This window comes from Pecten maximus, chromosome 4 (assembly GCF_902652985.1).
Source record: "Pecten maximus chromosome 4, xPecMax1.1, whole genome shotgun sequence".
In the NCBI taxonomy this organism is placed as follows: domain Eukaryota; kingdom Metazoa; phylum Mollusca; class Bivalvia; order Pectinida; family Pectinidae; genus Pecten; species Pecten maximus.
Genome location: NC_047018.1, coordinates 44,510,245 through 44,537,708, shown reverse-complemented (window position 1 = coordinate 44,537,708; position 27,464 = coordinate 44,510,245). Strand labels below are relative to the sequence as shown.

The window sequence follows — 27,464 nt, the reverse complement described above, 5'->3', positions numbered from 1 at the left end:
AAATGGTAACAACCACCCTACCGACCCTATAATAAGTAAATGGTTACAACCACCCTACCACCCCTATAATGAATAAATAGTAACAACCACCCTACCACCCCTATAATAAGTAAATGGTTACAACCACCCTACCACCCATATAATCAGTAAATAGTAACAACCACCCTACCACCCCTATAATCAGTAAATAGTAACAACCACCCTACCACCCCTATAATCAGTAAATAGTAACAACTACCCTACCACCCCTATAATCAGTAAATAGTAACAACCACCCTACCAGCCCTATAATAAGTAAATAGTAACAACCACCCTACCAGCCCTATAATAAGTAAATAGTAACAACCACCCTACCACCCCTATAATCAGTAAATGGTAACAACTACCCTACCACCCCTATAATCAGTAAATGGTAACAACCACCCTACCACCCCTATAATTAGTAAATACATGTAGTAACAACCACCCTACCAACCCTATAATGAGTAAATGGTAACAACCACCCTACCACCCCTATAATCAGTAAATAATAACAACCACCCTACCACCCCTATAATAAGTAAATGGTTACAACCACCCTACCACCCCTATAATGAGTAAATAGTAACAACCACCCTACCACCCCTATAATAAGTAAATAGTAACAACCACCCTACCACCCCTATAATCAGTAAATAGTAACAACCACCCTACCACCCCTATAATCAGTAAATAGTAACAACCACCCTACCACCCCTATAATCAGTAAATAGTAATAACCACCCTACCACCCCTATAATCAGTAAATAATTAAAGTAACAACTACCCTACCACCCCTATAATCAGTAAATAGTAACAACCACCCTACCACCCCTATAATCAGTAAATAGTAACAACCACCCTACCACCCCTATAATCAGTAAATAGTAACAACCACCCTACCACCCCTATATTATCAGTAAATAGTAACAACCACCCTACCACCCCTATAATCAGTAAATAGTAACCATCCCACCACCCCTATATTATCAGTAAATAGTAAAAGTGGGATTTCAAGTATCACCCCCTTCTCCATTTATCAGTAAGCAATGGAGAACACCCCCACCCTCATCCCACCCCACCTGGGCAAACCCAATCAGCAATTTGTGCAAGTGATTTAAGTTGTAACAACTTTTCAAAATGTTAGACTTTTGACTATATATATATATTCTTGACCATTGACCACAAAAATCTAATCCGATGTTATAGAGTTTGATGCTTTAATACAAATGTACTACTAGAAGTGTCCAAGAGATGTCATATTTTAAACTTTTTATATTTATACATGTATAATTAATATTTCAAAAAGGCTAAAAGTGACCTTTAATCTTTTAGTATTGAAAATGTCACCAATGACCAAAAACAAGTGTAGATTTTATTGTTCATATAATGAAATGTATTTTGTTAAGATGTTCATGCGATATCATGAACAAAACATTTTTGCTACACAAAGCAACTACTAGACACCCACCTACCCTTTCCTACCTCTAGACAGGCAGACACTATACCAAGTACACTGGGTATTGTTAAAGCAATACATGTATACCCTAATTATAACATGTACATGTCTGTAATTTATCTACCAACACTCCACACCCTTATTGTCACTACCTATAACACAACAAGCTGATGTGTTTGTTATATAGTGTAACAGATGGTTAGGCTCTAACAATTTGTATGAATGAAGCAGGTGAAAGCCAAACCCTTGTACAAACTTGTATGAGTGTGGGGGCGGATGTCACCTGACAATAATTAGTAAGTACACCTGAGCATCAAGTTCTCTTAGTTTGTATTGTATTAGACTTGTATCAGTCTATGGTAGTCAGTCGAACCATTAGTCAACAAAATGATCTGCCTGGTCCATCTATTAGGACTGTGTAATATACCGCATTTGATCAAATATAAGCCCAATCACAACTTCAATGGGAGCAAGGTGGGTGTTTGCTTTAGCCTCCCCTCCCCCCTCCCCCAACCCGTCCCCATCACATACACTAAAAGCCTATGCTTTATAACTTATTCAGATAATCCTAAGAGTCTAAACTTACAATGGTCCGTCCTAGTTTTGAGGATCATATGTATAATGTGTATTGATGACAGAAAGGGATTATAAATACTGACACTGATCCATGACAAAAGGGAGGTAACTATTGACAATAATCCATGACAAAAGGGAGGTAAGTACTGGCACAATGACAAAAGGGAGGTAACTCTTGACATTAATCATTGTAAACAGAGTTTGTTGAATGTGCATTGATGACAAAAGGCAGGTAACGACTGACACTAATCAATGACAAAAGGGAGGTAACTATTGACACTAATCCATGACAAAAGGGAGGTAACTACTGACACAATGACAAAAGGGAGGTAACTACTGACACTAATCAATGACAAAAGGGATATAACTACTGACACTAATCAATGACAAAAGGGAGGTAACTACTGACACAATGACAAAAGGGAGGTAACTACTGACACTAATCAATGACAAAAGGGAGGTAACGACTGACACTAATCAATGAAAAAAGGGAGGTAACTACTGACACAATAACAAAAGGGAGGTAACTACTGACACAATGACAAAAGGGAGGTAACTACTGACACTAATCAATGACAAAAAGGAGGTAACGACTGACACTAATCAATGACAAAAGGGAGGTAACTATTGACACTAATCCATGACAAAAGGGAGGTAACTACTGACACTAATCCATGACAAAAGGGAGGTAACTATTGACACTAATCATTGTAAACAGAGTTTATTGAATTTGTATTGATGATAAAAGTGCGGCAACTACTGACACTAATCAATGTTAACAGAGTTTGTTAAATGTGTATCGATGATAAAAGGGAGGTTACTACTGACACTAATCATTGTTAACATAGTTAGTTGAATGTGTATTGATGACAAAAGAAAGGGAGATAACTAAAATAAATAATTGTGAAAGATTATAAAGAAAGCAAGATTCAATATTCAAAAACAAAGTAATAATATAATCCATTTTGTATGTATGATTAATTACCTCCATATATATATTCAGTTAACATTTAAACTAACAATAAAACACTTCATCTAATAAAGTTGCACCAAAAATCTTTCAGCAATTATTCTTGGAAAGACAATATAGAAAAAAGAATATAATGTTTCTGAAATTGAAAATCAGTCATTTTCACATAATCACAATAAATATACAAATGGTATAATTTCAAATTTTGGGTCAAATAATTCTTATACATTGGGTCGAATAATTCTTATCCATTAACCAATGAAAATGTGTGTTACAAACAATACTAACCAATCATGTACTGCGTTAAAGGATTCCTCATTTGTGACATCGTACATTAGTATAAATCCCATAGCACCACGATAATAAGCTGTTGTTATTGTTCTGTATCTCTCCTGACCAGCCGTGTCCTGAAATAAAAAAAAAAAATCTATATATATATATATATAGTGAAAAAATAGTTTGTTTCCATGTGAAAGTAAGAATAAAGATATACTTAATACTTAATGACGTCATAAATAATGGAAAATTGTTATGTGTAAAATGGCACCACAATTTTAGCTTGTTTTGAAACGTTGTACATGTATACCATTGTGACGTCACATTATTTATGACGTCATTAAGTTGTCTTTTCAAAATAAACACTTTCCTGATGAGCAGCAAGAGCTGCGAAAGCGCTTGAAAGCCAGTCGTCGAGTTTTTTTTATTATTATATCTATATATATATATATATATCTATACATATCTACAAGTTCACATTGTAATGGGGATGTGAGTGTGAGGGACCTCCCAAATATCATGATCCAGGTCTATTTGACAATTCGACAGAAATCATGATCCAGCTGTATTTGATGATTCGACAGAAATCATGATCCAGGTGTATTTGATGATTCGACAGAAATCATGATCCAGGTGTATTTGATGATTCAACAGAAATCATGATCCAAGTTATTTGACGATTCGACAGAAATCATGATCCAGGTGTATTTGATGATTCAACAGAAATCATGATCCAAGTTATTTGATGATTTGACAGAAATCATGATCCAGCTGTATTTGATGATTCGACAGAAATCATGATCCAGGTGTATTTGATGATTGAACAGAAATCATGATCCAAGTTATTTGACGATTCGACAGAAATCATGATCCAAGTGTATTTGATGATTCAACAGAAATCATGATCCAGGTGTATTTGATGATTCAACAGAAATCATGATCCGAGTTATTTGACGATTCGACAGAAATCATGATCCAGCTGTATTTGATGATTCGACAGAAATCATGATCTAATTAGGAATCAGAAGGAAGTGTACAGCGGGTATCTGATGACTCAGCTGAAGATGATCTAAGGTACAAGGTTTATTACAAGAACAGAGAGCAGTGTTATTATATGTAAGTGAGATATATATATATACATACATGTATATATAGCTGTATTAACAAGGGTAACATTGAATTTGCTCACAGAAGTGGAAACACCAAAACAATATCACTCCAATCTTTTTAAAGGTCAGCTTTCACAAGATCATAAAACTAATACAACCACATTGTTCGGGATGCTTTCAGTGTTAATATCAGCAAATAGCTAGCTCATGCATGTCATAGCACTATACACTATAACACATCTCCTTCCTCTATCTATACATATAATTATACCTATAGAGAATTTACATAGAGCTGCTAGATCAGACAACAGGGTATACGTGTATCACAATGGGGGTTTGAGATGAAACACTTTGTGGGTACATTATGCTTTAAGGGTCATCTAGAATAATGTTGAATTTCAAACACGAATAAATATCTTAAAATTTGCACAAAAATAGTCATAAATAAATAAATAAAATCAGTGTTAATACATATCATAAAGTCCAATCTAGTCAAACCAATGCTCCTATCTTGTGCTTTAGACCCTTGTAAGCTAAATGCCATGACTGTTTTGCACAATAAATGTGATACAAATGAGTTAATTATGTCCCCCTGAAACATGCATTTTTCTCATGTTTTGTTGAAGTTTACGAACTACTGAACAAATTAAATGTCAACAGCAAGGCCCAAAGTTTGACATGATACATTTCAAAATTTTACCAAGTTACTTATATTAAATTGCACCCTAGTAGGGATGTATAGCCTTGCAAAATATCAACTGTTTTTGATGGATTTGCTGTTTAAATGCCCCTTAATTTGGTTAAATGATTTTGTATAATGTCCTTTTAACAGCTGTGGTCATTTAAGGAAGGTCTATAGCTCCCCTGTGTGCGAGATGCATATATGTGTGCATTTTGGTAGGCGTGGAACTGATGCCAACTTTAAAGTCCAAGCTCACTGAAGTCGTTCCACTCCTTGGTTTGGTTTATTTTTTTACGTCCTATTAACAGCCAGGGTCATTTAAGGATGTGCCAGGTTTTGGAGGTGATGGAAAGACGGAGTACCCGGAGAAAAACCACCAGCCTACGGTCAGTACCTGGCAACTGCCCCACGTAGGTTTCGAACTTGCAACCCAGAGGTGAAGGGCTATATTGATAAAGTGTCGGAACACCTTAACCACTCGGCCATCGCGGCCCTATGCACACTTGTTCCACTCCAAAAACGCTGAGTATATATTTAGCAGGAGTAAAGCAACTACCATTTTTGAGACTCTGGTATATCTCAAGCAGGGCACAGAACCTAAGACCTTTCTTACAGGTGCGAATGCTCAACTACAGGCAGAAAGTACTTAAGGCAGTGTCAAGGGAGTCATTAGGTTCAAGATGAAAGTGGTTTAAAAAGAATAGATAATTATAAGGTCCAAAATTCAGTCAGCTCTTACAATCATGCAACAGGTACAATTCTTATGCCTTACCTGCATGGGTTGTGGATCTAGAAATGACTAATGAAGCATGGACATAGTCAATCAGATCCCCGTCAAGGGAGCCCATTCATGGGAATGTTATCTCACCAAGATTATTTAACAGGTTGTTAAGAGGTAATTCAACATGAGGGATGGATCGAACAAAAGTGGTGTGACAAGATTGATGTAAGAAAGTTTTATGGAATTATTTGAAAGGGTCTTTGAATGATGCATTGAAAATGTTTAAATCAGTGCTTTTGACTATTTGTTTCCATGGTAACCAGATAGAAATTTGTGCAGTTATCTTGGAATGGCTTTAGCACAGAAAATGCCACCAGATAGATAGTCTGACCCCATTCATATATCTCCCTCAAATTTCCTTGGGCTGGGTATGATAAACTATATATTTAACAAGTACAGTGGAACCTCTATAAACCGAACATGCATGGGACATGACTATTTGTTCGGTTTATAGAGGGTTCGGTTTGGAGAAGTTGATCGAAAAATGACCGGTCAAATTCCGGATATAATTGGTTGGACAATGTTTTATTAGAATGCACCCGATTACAAAACGGCACGTACATACTTAGACAATTTGGATTGTCTGAATAATATGCATATTATGAAAGTTAATCAATGTATGTATTGCAGAATATATAAGAAAGGCAAATGACTATAACAATAGTTTTAAACAGTATTTTCACATGTACAACTACACTTTACGATCGGCCTACATTTTGTTACATCCGGTGAAGCCTCGTCATGTGGATGGGGCCAATAGTCCGATACAGAATATTTTACACATCAAATAATATTAAAGGGTGTGAAGATGTTTTGTTTCAATATCAATTACAATTGATCAGATGATACTGGTCGTATTTCCGACATCGCTGTTGTCTAAAAAAAACATCACGGGCTTCTTTACGAAAACAACCCCTTTTGGGCCTCATTTAAATTAAATGCGAAACTCAGGCTTCTAGCTCTACTTGCATTGAGAAGATAAACGAACCGACGCGCTTCAATGAAGTGTGGTATTGTTTCATAATTGTCGTGTTGATTATACACTAGGCTATCCGTCATAATGCCCCCTTGGGGTATATATTGGATACCTGTACAAATCACCTACGTAGGTCCCGAGACAATAAGGCTTCACACAATACCCGTCACAGTTGTTGTTTCACGGTTGACTGGCCTGACCTCGTGTCATAATCGCCCAGGTAAGGCCGGTTTTCAGAAGTAATTTTTGGTATATTTTAACAAGAACCGGACACAAAATCAGTCCGGTGTTCGGAATTCAGAGGGATCGGTATTTGGAAGTTTTTAATACTATAATAAAGAAGGACCAATTCCGTACAATGACAATTCGTTCGGTATTCAGAGGTGTTCGGTTTTTAGAAGGTTCGGTTTTCGGAAGTTGCACTGTATTATGTAAAATTCCCAAACCCACCCCACTCCCCTCCCAGTTTTTTTCAAGCAAAGTGTGATTGTTAGGTGGATTGTGGTATATATGAAATACAATCAATGTAATCATTAAATCAGAACTGTTTGCTGTGGCAAATATTGAATCTATGAATTCAACCACCACCACAGCATCTGAATCCATTTAACCTCACCTAACTATTACTGTTGAAAATGCTATTCTGAAAACATTCTGTGCAGGTGTTCACTGAATAGATAGACTTTTTTTCTTGAAAAGGCCAAAAACTACGTCCCCAATATGTGTAAGCAATTATACATTAACACTACTAAACAAACTGTCTTGTCAATATAACACGTACCCATTCTCACTTTTAAAATCTTAGCCTTTTTTCAACACATGCATTTTATGTAAGAAACCTCTAGAAGGAACTTGGGAAGATTTTATTTTTATCGAAATCTGACAATTGTAAGCCATCTTGATGGTCCAAACGAGATATTCCATACCGATCTTGGTGCGCACCATTGTATGATCTTTATTGGTTATTTGTAAATCTAAAACACCTTTTCTGCACTTCGATCCCTTCTAAAATCCTCTTGATAATTATTTGTTCTATCAATGCATATATTAAAGTATGCAAGATCAATAATGAAACGGTGATAACATCAACTGTCAAAATCCAAGATGGCCACCTGTCATTTGCATAAATTCAGTCTCAAAAATGAACATGCACAACGTTAACTATGCATGCAGGGCTGACAGGAAACTTCATATTTCCTTTTCTCTCAATCAGTCTCAAAACTGAACTCCTTTCTCTCAATCAGTCTCAAAACTGAACTCCTTTCTCTCAATCAGTCTCAAAACTGAACTCCTTTCTCTCAATCAGTCTCAAAACTGAACTCCTTTCTCTCAATCAGTCTCAAAACTTAACTCCTTTCTCTCAATCAGTCTCAAAACTGAACTCTTTTCTCTCAATCAAGAAATAACTTTTTAACTGTAAAATTCCAAGATGGCCACCTGATGGTCATCTATTTTTTTTTTAAATTTCTCCAAAATTGAATATGTGCAACTACAATCCAAGAGAGACCTACATAATATATGAAATTTGAGAAAATTAAATTAATAAATGTGCTTTCGGTGAAAAATAGTGATAAAAATTTTAATCTGACAAAATCTATGATGCCCATGATAACCTGTCAGCCATTCTATCTTTCCAATCAGTTTCAGAAATGAACATACACTTGAATTATGGACGAAAGAGAACAACATTTGAAATTGAAATTGTACTTCTACATCAGAGTTGAACAACCTGATAATTGCTAGTTTAATCGACATCCTTAGAGACTGGTGTACTAAATACATATGTAAGATTATTATGCTCCACGGTCAACGATTTTTGTTCAATTTTTTTTTCTATTTTTGATCTGAACCACACACAAGTTTCTAATGTCACGATTTTTGTGCACAAGCAACAAAATATAAATGCAATTTAAATGTCCTATTGGAGAACAGACCTACATAAAAATTCAGTTCTAAGGGACTGTTCCCGAAATCGGTGAGATAATATGTGCATACACTACGTGGAATGTTTTAAAATGATGTTTTCTTTGTAAACACAGAACATTATAATATATATATATATAAAGTTACAGGTGCAGGTATACTAAAATCTCTGATAATCTAACATAAAGGAAGCTATCAATTTTATTTATCAGATCCAGGAACCCCATCATCTGTGGATGAGTGACATTGATTGTCACTAATTTCCTACCGATCAGTAGCTAACAGCTAGGCACCAATAATTAAAGTAAGCTATATACCTGATCAGACTTTTAATCGGTTTAGAGTAAGGCTTTACATGATGACAGCTAATTCTCAATATGGGAGGTACAGACAGAGAAAGACAGAAATAGCGAAAGGAAGGAGAGAGTCTCGAGACTGACAGAGAAAACGACACTGACCGGTCAAATCCTGGAAGGGAGAAAGGGACTAACAAAGAATGACAGATGTGGAAAGGAAGGAGAGAGAGACTGACAAAGAAAAATGAAATGGACAGGACTAATCCTGAAAGGGAGAGAGGGACTGACAGATTATGACAGATGTGGAAAGGAAGGACAGAGAGACTGACAAAGAAACTGACATTGACAGGCCTCGTAACATCCTGAACTTAGAGAGGGACTGACAAAGAAAGACAGAGATGTGGAAAGGAAGGAGAGAGAGACTGACAAAGAAACTGACATTGACAGGCCTAATACTGAAAAGGAGAGAGGGACTGACAGAATATGACAGATGTGGAAAGGAAGGAGAATGAGAGAGAGAGATACTGACAAAGAAACTGACATTGACAGGCCTCGTAACATCCTGAACTTAGAGAGGGACTGACAAAGAAAGACAGAGATGGGAAAGGAAGGAGAGAGAGACTGACAAAGAAACTGACATTGACAGGCCTAATACTGAACTCAGGTAGAATGGGACTAACAAAGAAAATGACATTGACAGCTCTAATCCTGAACTTACGGAGAGAGGGACTGACAATGAAAGACGAAGATATGGAAAAAGAAGGACAGAGAGACTGACATAGAAAGACAGAGATATGGAGAGGAAGGAGAAGAGAGAGAGAGGAAGGGAGAGAGAGAGACTGACAAAGAAAATGCCATTGACAGCTAGGCCTTAATTCCTGCTATTAGGCCTGTCAATGGCAATGACAGAGAAAGATAGAGAAATGAGAAATAGGTAGAAATGTCTTCTGTGGGTTTGATCAAGTTTTTACCTATATACTGGGGTTGAAACTTCACAAAACCAGATAGATTATAATAGTGACAAACAGACAGAGATCAAAAGACAAAACAAGAGATCCCAGAGGGATCTTGGCGCCCACCATTGAATGATCTTTATAGGTTCCATGTCAGATTGATCTTTTCTCTACTTTTCCCTTCCTCTAAGTCTTACTAATCTGTGTAAATTCAGAAACAGCCCTCTAGTACTTTTCAAACAAGGGGAACCTATGTATAAAATTTAAGATTTAGCGATAATGGCTGTCTGTTGTTTTCGGATTGGTCCCAAAATGCAACACCAGGGACCAAGGGGAACCTACATATGAAATTTGAGAAAGATCCCTTCAGTACCTTCTGTAAAATAGCGATAACAAACTTCAATTTTCAAAATACAAGATGGCTGCCTGTTGGGCAGGTTGTTTTCTGACTGGTCTCAAAATCCAATATGCATAACTAGGCACAGAGGGCAACCTACAAATGAAATTTCAGAAAGATCCCTTCAGCAATTTCTGATAAATAGCGATAACAAACTTCAATTGTCAAAATCCAAGATGGCTGCCTGTCGGCCATGTTGTTTTCCTATTGGTCCCAAGATGCAATATGCAGAACTACAGACTAAGGGGAACTTACAAAAATGTTTGAGAAAGATCCCTTCAGTACTTTCTCAGAAATAGCGATAACAAACTTCAATTATCAAAATCCAAGATGGCTGCCTGTCGGCCATGTTGTTTTCCGATTGGTCTCAAAATGCAATATTCATAACTAGGCACCAAGGGGAGCCTACATATTAAATTTGAGAAAGATCCCTTCAGTACTTTCTCAGAAATAGCGATAACAAACTTCAATTGTCAAAATCCAAGATGGCTGCCTGTTGGCCATGTTGTTTTCCGATTGGTCTCAAAATGCAATATGCATAACTAGGCACCAAGGGGAGCCTACATATGAAATTTGAGAAAGATCCCTTCAGTACTTTCTCAGAAATAGCGATAACAAACTTCAATTATCAAAATCCAAGATGGCTGCCTGTCGGCCATGTTGTTTTCCGATTGGTCTCAAAATGCAATATGCATAACTAGGCACCAAGGGGAGCCTACATATGAAATTTGAGAAAGATCCCTTCAGTACTTTCTCAGAAATAGCGATAACAAACTTCAATTGTCAAAATCCAAGATGGCTGCCTGTCGGCCATGTTGTTTTCCGATTGGTCTCAAAATGCAATATGCACAACTAGGCACCAAGGGGAGCCTACATATTAAATTTGAGAAAGATCCCTTCAGTACTTTCTCAGAAATAGCGATAACAAACTTCAATTGTCAAAATCCAAGATGGCTGCCTGTTGGCCATGTTGTCTTCCGATTGGTCTCAAAATGCAATATGCATAACTAGGCACCAAGGGGAGCCTACATATGAAATTTGAGAAAGATCCCTTCAGTACTTTCTCAGAAATAGCGATAACAAACTTCAATTATCAAAATCCAAGATGGCTGCCTGTCGGCCATGTTGTTTTCCGATTGGTCTCAAAATGCAATATGCATAACTAGGCACCAAGGGGAGCCTACATATGTAATTTGAGAAAGATCCCTTCAGTACTTTCTCAGAAATAGCGATAACAAACTTCAATTGTCAAAATCCAAGATGGCTGCCTGTCGGCCATGTTGTTTTCCGATTGGTCTCAAAATGCAATATGCATAACTAGGCACCAAGGGGAACCCACATATGAAATTTGAGAAAGATCCCTTCAGTAGTTTCTGAGGATTAGCGATAACAAGAATTGTTTACGGACGGACGGAGGGACGGACGGACGGACGGAGGGACGGACGGACGGACGGACGACGGACCACGGACGCAGGGCGATTTGAATAGCCCACCATCTGATGATGGTGGGCTAAAAAGACATATTCGTGAGGTGAAGAGAGAGAGAAGGAGAAAAATTATATGTGATTATATTCACCAAACCCCTGGGGTATCAAGACTCAAATGAAGCCAAATTAATGACATTGATTGTCAATGTATAATGATATTGATTGTTGATGTACAATAGAGGTTAAGCAGGTAGCATAGCTACGCCATCTTTGCTTGGGGTATTATGAGGACAATTAAAGGCCTTGTCCACTCTTCAGGGAAATCTGTCAACGATTAGGTGTCAAAAACACCTCCGATTGGAAAAAAAATGTGCTATTGCCGGCACCTGATCTGATAAGAAGCATTGATGATTAGTTATGCTAAGTTAATTTCCTCTTTAGACCGATTTTATTTGATGGTGCCCTTTGTAGAGCCAGCAAGAGCTATTTTTGTCAGTGAACGTCAGGCTTCCTTTACATATACACTTCAGTACACATAACGACAGGTTTATGTGCCGAGTTTAGCTGAAACAATTACGATTGATCCAGTCATGTGAAAGTTGGGATCGGTTCAAACGACTGCCACACGTCAGCCCGCAGAGACAAGAATCAATAGAAAGTCTGAACACATCCAGTAGTACCGAAAATGTATCCAGCCTTGTGTGCCAAGGTACCAATCCTGTTGTATACGGTACAAGATGAATATAGGTTTTAACTCCCAGAAAACTTCACATGTGATATATTTCTGTCCACACAAGTGGCCAATATGCAATGGTGTAAAGTATTTCCTGCAGGAATATTGATTCTGAATTCTTTTAGTATTTAATCATCTTTTGATTTAACTAATGACATTTTATTGATCATTTCCTCCAATAGGCAATAGTCACAGGAAAAGCCTGCCATGTTCTCCCGCCCCCATCACCCAATATGCTGTTATATTATTGATTGAATTCTAGATTTGTGTCCAACTTCAAATAAGGCAGTAATAAGCTGTAAGTATATATGATTTCTACCACAATACACTGTGCTATTCCACTCCAAGCCATTGTATAAATGTGCCGACTGTTGGATATATATATGTTATGTTCCACGAGTGGAATATGACCTTCCAGTCTTTTGATTGGTTAAGAACTTTGACCGAAGTTGCAATCGTTATTGACGTCATCAATAATTGAATGACGTCACATCACTTGGTTCCGGCTGTCACCTGTACACCTTATTTGTATGCGCGAAATAATTTAAGACTTGGCCACGTTTCCCTTTGATTCAAGCCGATATTATTGTGGTAGAAACAGGTCACACCGGCTGGTGACTTCTCTAAGAAATGGTTTGAAAGAATAATTACTATTTAGTTGGGATTTGCTTTATAGAGGTTACACAAGGAGTGGTTGTTGGATATGAAATGAAATGAGTGTCCTTTGTAACTTTTAAAAAATGACTTACGAGTGTGAAATAAATTCCATTTCCAAAAATCATGAGTAATCAGATAACAACTCCCTCATTGAAATACAAATGGCTTCTACTAAGCATCTACTAAGTTGTGCAATTTGCCAGAAAGTAAACCTGGCAATTTTCATCAATATATAATTATTCAAAAGGCGACCTGCAGAAACTGTAAGCCAATCAAGTGGCAGCAGACTTATTAATTATGCATAAATTTGACTGAGGAACTTAATCAAGTATACGAGGCAATTAAGTGTTGTAGGAATAATTAAATAAATAATTTCTCAAAAAAGGCATCACACAGGACCAAACTTGTGTAAAAACCAGTTCTGGATACAAGTTAAAATTGTACTGAAATATTGTGAATATATATTTGTAATAATATTTTAAAACCAGTTGAAGATGCAAGTTAAAATTTTACTTAAATATTAGGAGTATATGGTATTTGTAATTATTTTTTGAAGTTTTTAAAATAATTTTGGTAATCCTGTAAGAGTTGTATAGAAAGTTGACCTATCAAATTCCTATAATGAAACATTTCCTCTACCACCAGGAGGATGAGTAAGACAAACTCTATTGTCATGTGTTTTATCTAATGGCTGGACCTCTTCATTTTAAAAAACAAAATAACTGAACATAACCATGAAGGCTGACTGTGGATATCACGACATTTGATGATAAATCTGTCTTAGTTTATTATTACCATATTACTCCTATAATAAACCATTTTGCAAGGAGCAACACATCAACATTGACTAAAAGTGAGTTTTTTGCAATGGACACTGGAATAACATCTATATAGCTTTTAATTAGCTTTAAATTAGTATCATTTACATACATCAATAGACGTGTGTGTGCTTGTTACCAGGCTTTTACACTTGCTGTCAGTCAAATATGATAAATCAATTGCAACTACGTACGGCAACAAAGAGAAATCTGTACTTACCCAAATTTGTAGTTTTACCCTTTTGTCCTGGCGAAACACTGTTTTTACTTTGAAATCTATGCCCACTGTGCTAACAAACGCAGATGTGAAAGAGTCATCAGCATATCTAAACAAGAACGATGTTTTACCGACACTGCTGTTTCCAATAATTAGTAGTTTGAACATATAGTCAAAGTTCTGGTCAGCTGCATCCTTCTGCCATTTTGAATCGTTTGCCGAAGCCATCTGTGAATAAAACAAAATATGTAATGAATGTTTATGATATACACATATACACCTATATAATGAAAGGATTGTACACGTAAGTAACATGCAGTACCATTCAATATTTTTGCTAGTTTTGTTAAACAGTAGAAACCCATTTTCTATTTATAGTAAATGACCATGACCTTTGACATGAAATGTAATCCAAAGCAAGCATTTTCTTTGAAGATGCTATGAAAGAAGCCCAAAGAAACAGAATTTGAGATATTGTGCAGAATTATGATCTGACCTTGACCTTTCACCTCTGTACCTGCAAAGAATCAACGAATGAAGTCAGAGAGAAAATCTGCACAACATATCTCCAGGTATTTAGCAGGAACAGAAATTGGGCGGATTGACAGAGGAGGGCGTTAACAAACAAACCCCTTCTCCATTGAGGGACACAAATGCTACATTATACGTATAAATCATCAGTTTAAGAAGCTATTTGAAGTCCTTTTAAACACATTTGATTTCCTTTGACCCTAAAGTGAGATTCTGTGCCCAGCAACCAATCAAACGACATTGCTACACATGTCTCCTTTACCCTTTAGAGGGAGTTCCAGGATTTTAATGTGTTTGATTCACTAAACCTTGAAAGAAGCTAGGAAAGATCAAGTTCATCTAACCTGATATATATACCACAAGTAAAAGATAATCTATAAATAGCTACCGGTAGTTGACTAGTAACAACAGACAATGCAACATGCCATCACACAAGGCCACAGGAATAGGAAACTTTAATTAACTTCAGGTTCTTCAGACAAAATGTCAAAGAGTTTAGTACCATTACGCAATACTTTTGTAACCTATAGAATAAACATGTTTCACATTTAGTCAAGGCTGAAAATAAAGTCAAGAATTGTACAGTTAAAACCCTAAGGCAGCCACAACAACAGTGTACAGGTGATCAAAATCTCAGAATAGATTAAATCAATTATAGACATTTAAACCCTGTCAGTTCTAATTATATAAGCCTTTTGGCCGGAGGTTATTGCTACAGTTGGTATATCTGAATGACCTTATATTGATATACAACGAAACATCTACTGTATTTATACATCAAGTAAAAGTCATATCAATGTCCACTTGTAATTTTGAATTTAATTTGTCACCATATATTTGTAGTATCTATTTTTATATTTTAATGAAAACACAGTATATAAAGACACCAAAGCTCTCTCTGAACTTTACATAATGGGTTAATTACAGATGTAATAGGTTTTAAGTAATTACTACACAATATCATAATATTGTTATGTAATAGGCCTTCACTGATTACTACACAATGTTTTATTATATTACATAATATGACTTTGTGTATCATATAGATGTTATAAATGTAATAGACCCTTCATGAATTGTATAGATGTAATATATGCCATCCATGTATAATAAAGTTGTAATAAATCTAGACCTTCCATGTTTTATAAAATGTAATAGCTACCCTTTATTAACTACTACCATAAATAATACTGTAATAGACATACCAAAGTCTCTATGTATTACAAATGTAATAGGTTATACATGTAATAGACCCTCTGTGTGATACATATTTGACAGAGGCCCTCAATGTGTATTTTAAAGATGGGGTAATTGGCAGAATGATAGATATAATAGACCCTCCCACATATTATAAATATGTAATAGGCACTTTATGTACTTTGCAGATGAAATAGACCCTCCAAATATTATAAAGATGTTATAAGCCCTAAACGAATCAAAAATATGTAATTGGTACTCCATGTATTATGAAGATGAAATAGGCCCTTCATGTACTTTGCAGATGTGATAGACACTTTTAGTATCATAAGGATGTAATAGGCCCACTCTCTAAATACTATATCGTTATAAATAGGCCCTCCAAGTATTATACATAGATGTCAAAATAGGCCTTCCATGTATAATATATAGATGTACATGTACATATATATAAAGATATCAAAACAGGCCCTTCATGTATAATATATAGATGTAAGTAGGCCGGCCCTTCATGTATAATATATAGATGTAAGTAGGCCGGCCCTTCATGTATAATATATAGATGTAGTAGGCCGGCCCTTCATGTATAATATATAGAGGTAATAGGCCCTTCATGTATAATATATAGATGTAATAGGCCCTTCATGTATAATATATAGATGTTATAGGCCCTTCATGTATAATATATAGATGTAATAGGCCCTTCATGTATAATATATAGATGTTATAGGCCCTTCATGTATAATATATAGATGTAATAGGCCCTTCATGTATAATATATAGATGTAATAGGCCCTTCATGTATACTATATATATACAGATGTAATAGGCCCTTCATGTATAATATATAGATGTAATAGGCCCTTCATGTATACTATATATATACAGATGTAATAGGCCCTTCATGTATAATATATAGATGTAATAGGCCCTTCATGTATACTATATATATACAGATGTAATAGGCCCTTCATGTATAATATACAGATGTAATAGGCCCTTCATGTATAATATACAGATGTAATAGGCCCATTCGTGTATTATGTAGATATCATAATTAAACCAACCAAGTATATAAAGATTTAATATATGCTCTCCAGGGATCATAAAAATGTAATAGACCATCCATCTATTACATAAAGTTGTACAATAGCCACCCACATCGTGTATTGCTGCATTGATCACAGTACTAATTAATTATACTGTAGAAACTTAAAAGCTAAGAACTAAATAATCAATAAGTTTTACTGATATTTCCCCATCAGATTTTTGATTTCATAAAGAAAATACATATTTGTTATATAATTATAGAGAAAATAGAAGAATATATCAGAACCGGACCGTATACAGTTTAAAACCCATTAGCTACTGTACGTGCTGCTCAAGCAAATGTGTGTACTCAGCAGATTTTAAAAGCTTACAGTGCAAACTACTGGAAAGTTTTAAATCACTCGGACAAGTGTACTTTCTCCATATATAAATCACAGGAATCGAAAATTGTGACAAATAAGCTTCAGTATATTCTACTACAGTCTTAAAAGACATTATATGTATCGATAAAAAGCACTTGCAGTATATTAGATTTGTTTAAATTGACTGCACTAAAACAAAAAAAAAGAATTACTTACAAATTATATACATATATAATGTATTTAAATGCCATATTTTCAACTTGTTAAAGAACATTAAAAAACATGAAGTTGTCATTTGAATTTTATCTACAGTTACTGACAACTGGAAATCAACTTTGATGAAGACTGACAGTATGTGACAATCCAAACTTGAAAAGATGGAGGCAGTGATCATTGAAATACAACGGACTGCAGGAAATGTTTTTCCACATCAATACGAACATAATAAAGTTAAATGAGTTGAGAAGCAAAAATAATGGTGCATCGCCATGGCAATGTGTGCGAGATGTCTAGAAACGTTACCGTAGCATCCCCTGGTTGTGGAAGGAGAGCCATGATACAGAGACAGAGTAGATACGGATAACAATGGGAGAAAGCGGGTCCAAAACAGCCCCGCTCCACGAAACAGAACCGTCCACAACAGCCCCGCTCCACAAAACTGCCACACCGCCTCAGACCCTGTGTAGTGACAAGTAGTTAGAACACACAACTGTACAGGCTGAAATCAAAGATGGCTTCCTCCACTTCCTCAGGTTCATTGGCCATAATATATGCCTGAAGATAGCATCAGGAAAATCAATATTGAAAAATCTAATAATGATGTTCTTCCTCCAACCTTTAGCATCCTATGTTGAGCCTACACCTTGGTGAGCCGGAGAGTTGACACACATAATTTGTTATAGATAAGGTCTGATTTCAACTCAATGACCAGTGAATAAAGAGAATGCAAGCAACAGGAGGAGATAGAAGGGTATATTAGCTGATAGGGTATAAATTAACGTACCTGGTCTGAAGGAATGTGATAAGAGAACTGTTTGTCTACTGGTGACACAAGCGGTGACAGAAGTCCAGTGCTATAAACAGCTGTGACACTAGGATTGATATTTCACACTGACACAGCCTCCTCAGATCCACTCACCCACAACCACCACTACAGCAGCCCTGTGTGTGACTATAGCAAGGTGGGCACGGAAATCCATAATATTGGCAAATCCGTATAGGGCTCGTTTCAAAACCGAAAACGTGTTGGACCAGGGGCTAAATTATTTACTATACATGTACATAGGTGATGGCTCAGGGTAACATGTACAAATTTAATTATTTACTGTTAATGCAAACAGAGCATAGCTGGGTAACATGTACATAGAGCATAGCTGGGTAACATGTACATAGAGGATGGTCGGGTCACATGTACATAGAGGATGGTCGTCGGTAACATGTACATAGAGGATGGTCGTGGGTAACATGTACATAGAGGATAGCTGGGTAACATGTACATAGAGGATGGTCGTGGGTAACATGTATATAGAGGATGGTCAGGTAACATATACATAGAGGATGGTCGTGGGTAACATGTACATAGAGGATGGTCGTGGGTAACATGTACATAGAGGATGGTCGTGGGTAACATGTACATAGAGGATGGTCGTGGGTAACATGTACATAGAGGATGGTCAGGTAACATGTACATAGAGGATGGTCGTGGGTAACATGTACATAGAGGATGGTCGTGGGTAACATGTACATAGAGGATGGTCGTGGGTAACATGTACATAGAGGATGGTCGTGGGTAACATGTACATAGAGGATAGTCGTGGGTAACATGTACATAGAGGATGGTCAGGTAACATGTACATAGAGGATGGTCGTGGGTAACATGTACATAGAGGATGGTCGTGGGTAACATGTACATAGAGGATGGTCGTGGGTAACATGTACATAGAGGATGGTCAGGTAACATGTACATAGAGGATGGTCAGGTAACATGTACATAGAGGATGGTCGTGGGTAACATGTACATAGAGGATGGTCGTGGGTAACATGTACATAGAGGATGGTCGTGGGTAACATGTACATAGAGGATGGTCGTGGGTAACATGTACATAGAGGATGGTCAGGTAACATGTACATAGAGGATGGTCGTGGGTAACATGTACATAGAGGATGGTCGTGGGTAACATGTACATAGAGGATGGTCGTGGGTAACATGTACATAGAGGATGGTCGTGGGTAACATGTACATAGAGGATAGTCGTGGGTAACATGTACATAGAGGATGGTCAGGTAACATGTACATAGAGGATGGTCGTGGGTAACATGTACATAGAGGATGGTCGTGGGTAACATGTACATAGAGGATGGTCGTGGGTAACATGTACATAGAGGATGGTCGTGGGTAACATGTACATAGAGGATGGTCGTGGGTAACATGTACATAGAGGATGGTCGTGGGTAACATGTACATAGAGGATGGTCGTGGGTAACATGTACATAGAGGATGGTCGTGGGTAACATGTACATAGAGGATGGTCGTGGGTAACATGTACATAGAGGATGGTCAGGTAACATGTACATAGAGGATGGTCGTGGGTAACATGTACATAGAGGATGGTCAGGTAACATGTACATAGAGGATGGTCGTGGGTAACATGTATATAGAGGATGGTCGTGGGTAACATGTACATAGAGGATGGTCGTGGGTAACATGTACATAGAGGATGGTCGTGGGTAACATGTACATAGAGGATGGTCGTGGGTAACATGTACATAGAGGATGGTCGTGGGTAACATGTACATAGAGGATGGTCAGGGTAACATGTACATAGAGGATGGTCGTGGGTAACATGTACATAGAGGATGGTCGTGGGTAACATGTACATAGAGGATGGTCGTGGGTAACATGTACATAGAGGATGGTCGTGGGTAACATGTACATAGAGGATAGTCGTGGGTAACATGTACATAGAGGATGGTCAGGTAACATGTACATAGAGGATGGTCGTGGTAACATGTACATAGAGGATGGTCGTGGGTAACATGTACATAGAGGATGGTCGTGGGTAACATGTACATAGAGGATGGTCGTGGGTAACATGTACATAGAGGATGGTCGTGGGTAACATGTACATAGAGGATGGTCGTGGGTAACATGTACATAGAGGATGGTCGTGGGTAACATGTACATAGAGGATGGTCGTGGGTAACATGTACATAGAGGATGGTCAGGTAACATGTACATAGAGGATGGTCGTGGGTAACATGTACATAGAGGATGGTCAGGGTAACATGTACATAGAGGATGGTCGTGGGTAACATGTATATAGAGGATGGTCGTGGGTAACATGTACATAGAGGATGGTCGTGGGTAACATGTACATAGAGGATGGTCGTGGGTAACATGTACATAGAGGATGGTCGTGGGTAACATGTACATAGAGGATGGTCGTGGGTAACATGTACATAGAGGATGGTCGTGGGTAACATGTACATAGAGGATGGTCGTGGGTAACATGTACATAGAGGATGGTCGTGGGTAACATGTACATAGAGGATGGTCGTGGGTAACATGTACATAGAGGATGGTCGTGGGTAACATGTACATAGAGGATGGTCGGGTAACATGTACATAGAGGATGGTCGTGGGTAACATGTATATAGAGGATGGTCAGGTAACATGTACATAGAGGATGGTCGTGGGTAACATGTACATAGAGGATGGTCAGGTAACATGTACATAGAGGATGGTCGTGGGTAACATGTACATAGAGGATGGTCGTGGGTAACATGTACATAGAGGATGGTCGTGGGTAACATGTACATAGAGGATGGTCAGGTAACATGTACATAGAGGATGGTCAGGTAACATGTACATAGAGGATGGTCGTGGGTAACATGTACATAGAGGATGGTCGTGGGTAACATGTACATAGAGGATGGTCGTGGGTAACATGTACATAGAGGATGGTCGTGGGTAACATGTACATAGAGGATGGTCAGGTAACATGTACATAGAGGATGGTCGTGGGTAACATGTACATAGAGGATGGTCGTGGGTAACATGTACATAGAGGATGGTCGTGGGTAACATGTACATAGAGGATGGTCGTGGGTAACATGTACATAGAGGATGGTCGTGGGTAACATGTACATAGAGGATGGTCGTGGGTAACATGTACATAGAGGATGGTCGTGGTAACATGTACATAGAGGATGGTCGTGGGTAACATGTACATAGAGGATGGTCGTGGGTAACATGTACATAGAGGATGGTCGTGGGTAACATGTACATAGAGGATGGTCGTGGGTAACATGTACATAGAGGATGGTCGTGGGTAACATGTACATAGAGGATGGTCGTGGGTAACATGTACATAGAGGATGGTCGTGGGTAACATGTACATAGAGGATGGTCGTGGGTAACATGTACATAGAGGATGGTCGTGGGTAACATGTACATAGAGGATGGTCGTGGGTAACATGTACATAGAGGATGGTCAGGGTAACATGTACATAGAGGATGGTCGTGGGTAACATGTACATAGAGGATGGTCAGGTAACATGTACATAGAGGATGGTCGTGGGTAACATGTACATAGAGGATGGTCGTGGGTAACATGTACATAGAGGATGGTCGTGGGTAACATGTACATAGAGGATGGTCGTGGGTAACATGTACATAGAGGATGGTCGTGGGTAACATGTACATAGAGGATGGTCGTGGGTAACATGTACATAGAGGATGGTCGTGGGTAACATGTACATAGAGGATGGTCGTGGGTAACATGTACATAGAGGATGGTCGTGGGTAACATGTACATAGAGGATGGTCGTGGGTAACATGTACATAGAGGATGGTCGTGGGTAACATGTACATAGAGGATGGTCGGGTAACATGTACATAGAGGATGGTCGTGGGTAACATGTATATAGAGGATGGTCAGGTAACATGTACATAGAGGATGGTCGTGGGTAACATGTACATAGAGGATGGTCAGGTAACATGTACATAGAGGATGGTCGTGGGTAACATGTACATAGAGGATGGTCGTGGGTAACATGTACATAGAGGATGGTCGTGGGTAACATGTACATAGAGGATGGTCAGGTAACATGTATATAGAGGATGGTCGTGGGTAACATGTACATAGAGGATGGTCGTGGGTAACATGTACATAGAGGATGGCTGGGTAACATGTACATAGAGGATGGTCGTGGGTAACATGTACATAGAGGATGGTCGTGGGTAACATGTACATAGAGGATGGTCGTGGGTAACATGTACATAGAGGATGGTCGTGGGTAACATGTACATAGAGGATGGTCAGGTAACATGTACATAGAGGATGGTCGTGGGTAACATGTATATAGAGGATGGTCGTGGGTAACATGTACATAGAGGATGGTCGTGGGTAACATGTACATAGAGGATGGTCGTGGGTAACATGTACATAGAGGATGGTCGGGTAACATGTACATAGAGGATGGTCGTGGGTAACATGTACATAGAGGATGGTCGTGGGTAACATGTATATAGAGGATGGTCGGGTAACATGTACATAGAGGATGGTCGTGGGTAACATGTATATAGAGGATGGTCAGGTAACATGTACATAGAGGATGGTCAGGTAACATGTATATAGAGGATGGTCAGGTAACATGTACATAGAGGATGGTCGTGGGTAACATGTACATAGAGGATGGTCAGGTAACATGTACATAGAGGATGGTCGTGGGTAACATGTACATAGAGGATGGTCGTGGGTAACATGTACATAGAGGATGGTCGTGGGTAACATGTACATAGAGGATGGCCGGGTAAAACTGATATAAGGTTTCACATCCTTACAGTTCCAACATTTCACCCGAGTACTCTCGTAGTAAAATTCAGGAATCCGTAACAGTTCCAACATTTCACCTGAGTACTCTCGTTGTAAAATCTAGGAAGCCGTAACAGTTCCAACATTTCACCCGAGTACTCTCATAGTAAAATTCAGGAATCCGTAACAGTTCCAACATTTCACCCGAGTACTCTCATAGTAAAATTCAGGAATCCGTAACAGTTCCAACATTTCACCCGAGTACTCTCATAGTAAAATTCAGGAATCCGTAACAGTTCCAACATTTCACCCGAGTACTCTCGTAGTAAAATCTAGGAAAGCTGTAACAGTTCCAACATTTCACCCGAGTACTCTCGTAGTAAAATCTAGGAAAGCTGTAACAGTTCCAACATTTCACCCGAGTACTCTCGTAGTAAAATTCAGGAAAGCTGTAACAGTTCCAACATTTCATCCGAGTACTCTCATAGTAAAATCTAGGAAGCTGTAACAGTTCCAACATTTCACCCGAGTACTCTCATAGTAAAATTCAGGAATCCGTAACAGTTCCAACATTTCACCCGAGTACTCTCGTAGTAAAATCTAGGAAAGCTGTAACAGTTCCAACATTTCACCCGAGTACTCTCATAGTAAAATCTAGGAAAGCTGTAACAGTTCCAACATTTCACCCGAGTACTCTCGTAGTAAAATTCAGGAAAGCTGTAACAGTTCCAACATTTCACCCGAGTACTCTCGTAGTAAAATTCAGGAATCCGTAACAGTTCCAACATTTCACCCGAGTACTCTCGTAGTAAAATCTAGGAATCCGTAACAGTTCCAACATTTCACCCGAGTACTCTCGTAGTTAAATCTGGGTAGCTGTGTAACAGTTCTTATACATTTCACCTGAGTGAGTGCCTAATGTCTTGTTTAGCTACCAGTGACACTTGTGTTTATTAGATTTACTCCATAATCCCTTCACTCCCAGCCAATACACTGAGTCTTCCTTTCAGTCACCTAATCCATTCACTCTTAACCAATACACTAAATCTTCCTACAGACAGAGATTAAAGCGCCTCTCACAAAATGACAAGATACGAACCTGCGTTATTTTCAATATCACTAGAAGAGCTTAGAGTGTATCCTTTATACTGGGTATATAGTTAAACTACAGGAACTATTCCTATTCTGTTCAGCATAGTGCACAGGGCTTTTTTTCACAGTTTTGTGATTTGGGCCTCATTTTGGGATAAAAATGGTGATTTGGGAAGGAAATTTTCGAGGGAAAACTACAAATTTTGGGAATTTGGCCTGAGTATGAAATAATTTCAATTGTGAATGGAGCTTGTTATCGGCCCAAAAAATATTCATGGAACCATAAGCTGTTAAAACTGATTACTATCATTTTTAAATGTCAAATATCTTATATATAATTAATTTTCCGAGAGGTGGATCTGGTTTCATGCAAATTAACACTTCAATGGTTCCCTTAAAATTGATTTCGAATTGACAATAGAAAAAAATATTTTAAATATTTTTGCAAAGAAGAGTATTCCATTTTTAATGTAGTTCAAACAGAATTATGTCCTGGTTTAGACTATGTCTGGAAATTTTCCATTTTATACCAATTAAGCTGTTAAATTAAGTTCATTAGACCGCATAATTTTGAAAACTGGTCATACTATATATATAATAAGTGTTGAAGCTATGATTATGTAAGTATCTAATACAAAGTATATGTTTTAGACATTTTATTTTTCTTCATTTCAATAATTAATCCTCTTCCAATTCTAACCTGTATATATGCATATGGACATTTTCCCATAGTACATTTATCAGGTGTCCTTTGAACATATGGTACATACAATGGGTCCTTATATAATTATGGTCAGCACAGATGGTGTCCTGTCAATCCCAAGGTCATCGGGTCCTGTGATAACAATAGCATTGGCCATTGTGTTACGGATCAAGCTCTTATATTATATAATTGGTTGTCAACCATATAAAGTTAAATATAGCAAGGACATATAGCAGATTTTGTCTGAATAATTTGTTCTGATTAAATACAAGATATTATATATGATTATCAAACATCAATTCTTGTTCTCCATAGATCATAAAGCTTATTCAATAATGCTGGTAATTGAAAGATCATCAACATTTAATTTTAACTGACAAAAATTGGTTTAAATCATTTTTGAGTATGTGTTAACTATGATTTTTGAACTATTGTACCATTGTTAAAAACAACCTAGATGTAAAGATCATCATGTTTGTGTTGTAAGGTAAAGATAATCACATCTTTAAGCATCAACTGTTCAACTGGGTGGAGAAAACTCTAGAAAAATTCTATCTGGAGGGAGAAAGCGCTTATTCTATCTAAGTGAATAATTCACTAATTCTATATTAGGTGGCCATTAGAATGCAAATTCTATCCAGGTGGAGATCTCAAATGCAATAATTCTATCTGGGTGGAAAATTCAATAATTCTATCTGGGTAGAGAATATGCTAATTCTTCTGGGCAGAGATCTGGTGTGCACTAATTCCATCCGAAGTGGAAAATACACTAATTCTATCTAAGTAGAGAATACACAAATTCTATCTTGGTAGAGAATACACTAATTCTATCTTGGTAGAGAATACACTAATTCTATCTAAGTAGAGAATACACAAATTCTATCTTGGTAGAGAATTCACTAATTCTATCTTGGTAGAGAATTCACTAATTCTATCTTGGTAGAGAATTCACTAATTCTATCTTGGTAGAGAATACACTAATTCTATCTTGGTAGAGAATACATTAATTCTATCTTGGTAGAGAATTCACTAATTCTATCTTGGTAGAGAATACACTAATACTATCTTGGTAGAGAATACACTAATTCTATCTTGGTAGAGAATACACTAATACTATCTTGGTAGAGAATACACTAATACTATCTTGGTAGAGAATGCACTAATTCTATCTTGGTAGAGAATGCACTAATTCTATCTTGGTAGAGAATATACTAATTCTATCTTGGTAGAGAATTCACTAATTCTATCTTGGTAGAGAATTCACTAATTCTATCTTGGTAGAGAATTCACTAATTCTATCTTGGTAGAGAATTCACTAATTCTATGTTGGTAGAGAATTAATTCACTAATTCTATCTTGGTAGAGAATACACTAATTCTATGTTGGTAGAGAATTCACTAATTCTATCTTGGTAGAGAATTCACTAATTCTATCTTGGTAGAGAATACACTAATTCTATCTTGGTAGAGAATTCACTAATTCTATCTGGTAGAGAATTCACTAATTCTATCTTTGTAGAGAATTCACTAATTCTATCTTGGTAGAGAATATACTAATTCTATCTTGGTTAGAGAATATACAAATTCTATATGGGTAGAGAAAGACTAATTCTATCTTGGTAGAGAATATACTAATTCTATCTTGGTAGAGAATTCACTAATTCTATATGGGTAGAGAAATCACTAATTCTATCTGGGTAGAGAAAGACTAATTCTATCTTGGTAGAGAATTCACTAATTCTATCTTGGTAGAGAATACATTAATTCTTTCTTGGTAGAAAACACTTCGTCTATCAAAGTGAAGAATATGTATGTGTTAAGCTGATATCCTGTAGCAACATGATTGATCTGACGATGAGGATACAAGTAAAATAGGGCCCTATCCCATAAAATATTGATCTACATCACATAGGAGCTTGGTGTAAGAGATCTACAGGGGTAAGACACTGCTGCTATGATAAACACACTCTGGACCATGGCAGAACATCCAGTCTGAACAAACATTCCACAGGGAAAATCAATATGGTGCTGGCAGTTCCTCCAGCTTTACAGTAACATTGCACATAACAATTACCACATAGAAATCACTATACAACAAGCAGATGTGTGCTTTAATTCAATAATTGATCATGGTCAATACTCTACCTGATAGAAGTAGGTAGTAGTGCTCATGATTGGAGCTATTGGGAACAAGCTTTGAACTAAAGCTAGCGGTTACTGACAAAATTCAGACTAATGGTTCAGCCATGTTTATTCCCCAGACTCTATATATTGATAGAAATACTTTTAATTACCTTCCAGATAACAGCTATTGATATCTTTGTCAAAGGAATTAGGATTTAACTCATGCATGGATAGGTTTTATTCTTCAATGTGTATATGTTTACAGAAGTGAAAATAATGAGAAAAAAAAATGTCACTATCTAAATCTTTAACTCATCCATAT

The 27,464-nt window shown here is 37.3% G+C and overlaps 1 protein-coding gene across 5 annotated transcripts in view; it reads right to left on the bottom strand.

The window, feature by feature from the left end:
- LOC117326204 (ras-related protein Rab-3-like) overlaps positions 1-27,464 on the bottom strand; it is a 61,015-nt gene that overhangs the window by 20,556 nt on the left and 12,995 nt on the right. For 2 of the 5 annotated variants that reach the window (XM_033882853.1, XM_033882852.1), the window contains exons 2-3: positions 14,272-14,496; positions 3,312-3,430 (exon numbers count right to left, since the gene is read on the bottom strand). In XM_033882853.1, the coding sequence (XP_033738744.1) occupies positions 3,312-3,430; positions 14,272-14,496 (344 nt within the window). Of the gene's footprint in view, positions 1-3,311; positions 3,431-14,271; positions 14,497-17,930; positions 18,117-18,411; positions 18,527-27,464 lie in introns of those variants that run through there. The other 3 variants (XM_033882854.1, XM_033882851.1, XM_033882850.1) reach the window with 3 other exon arrangements.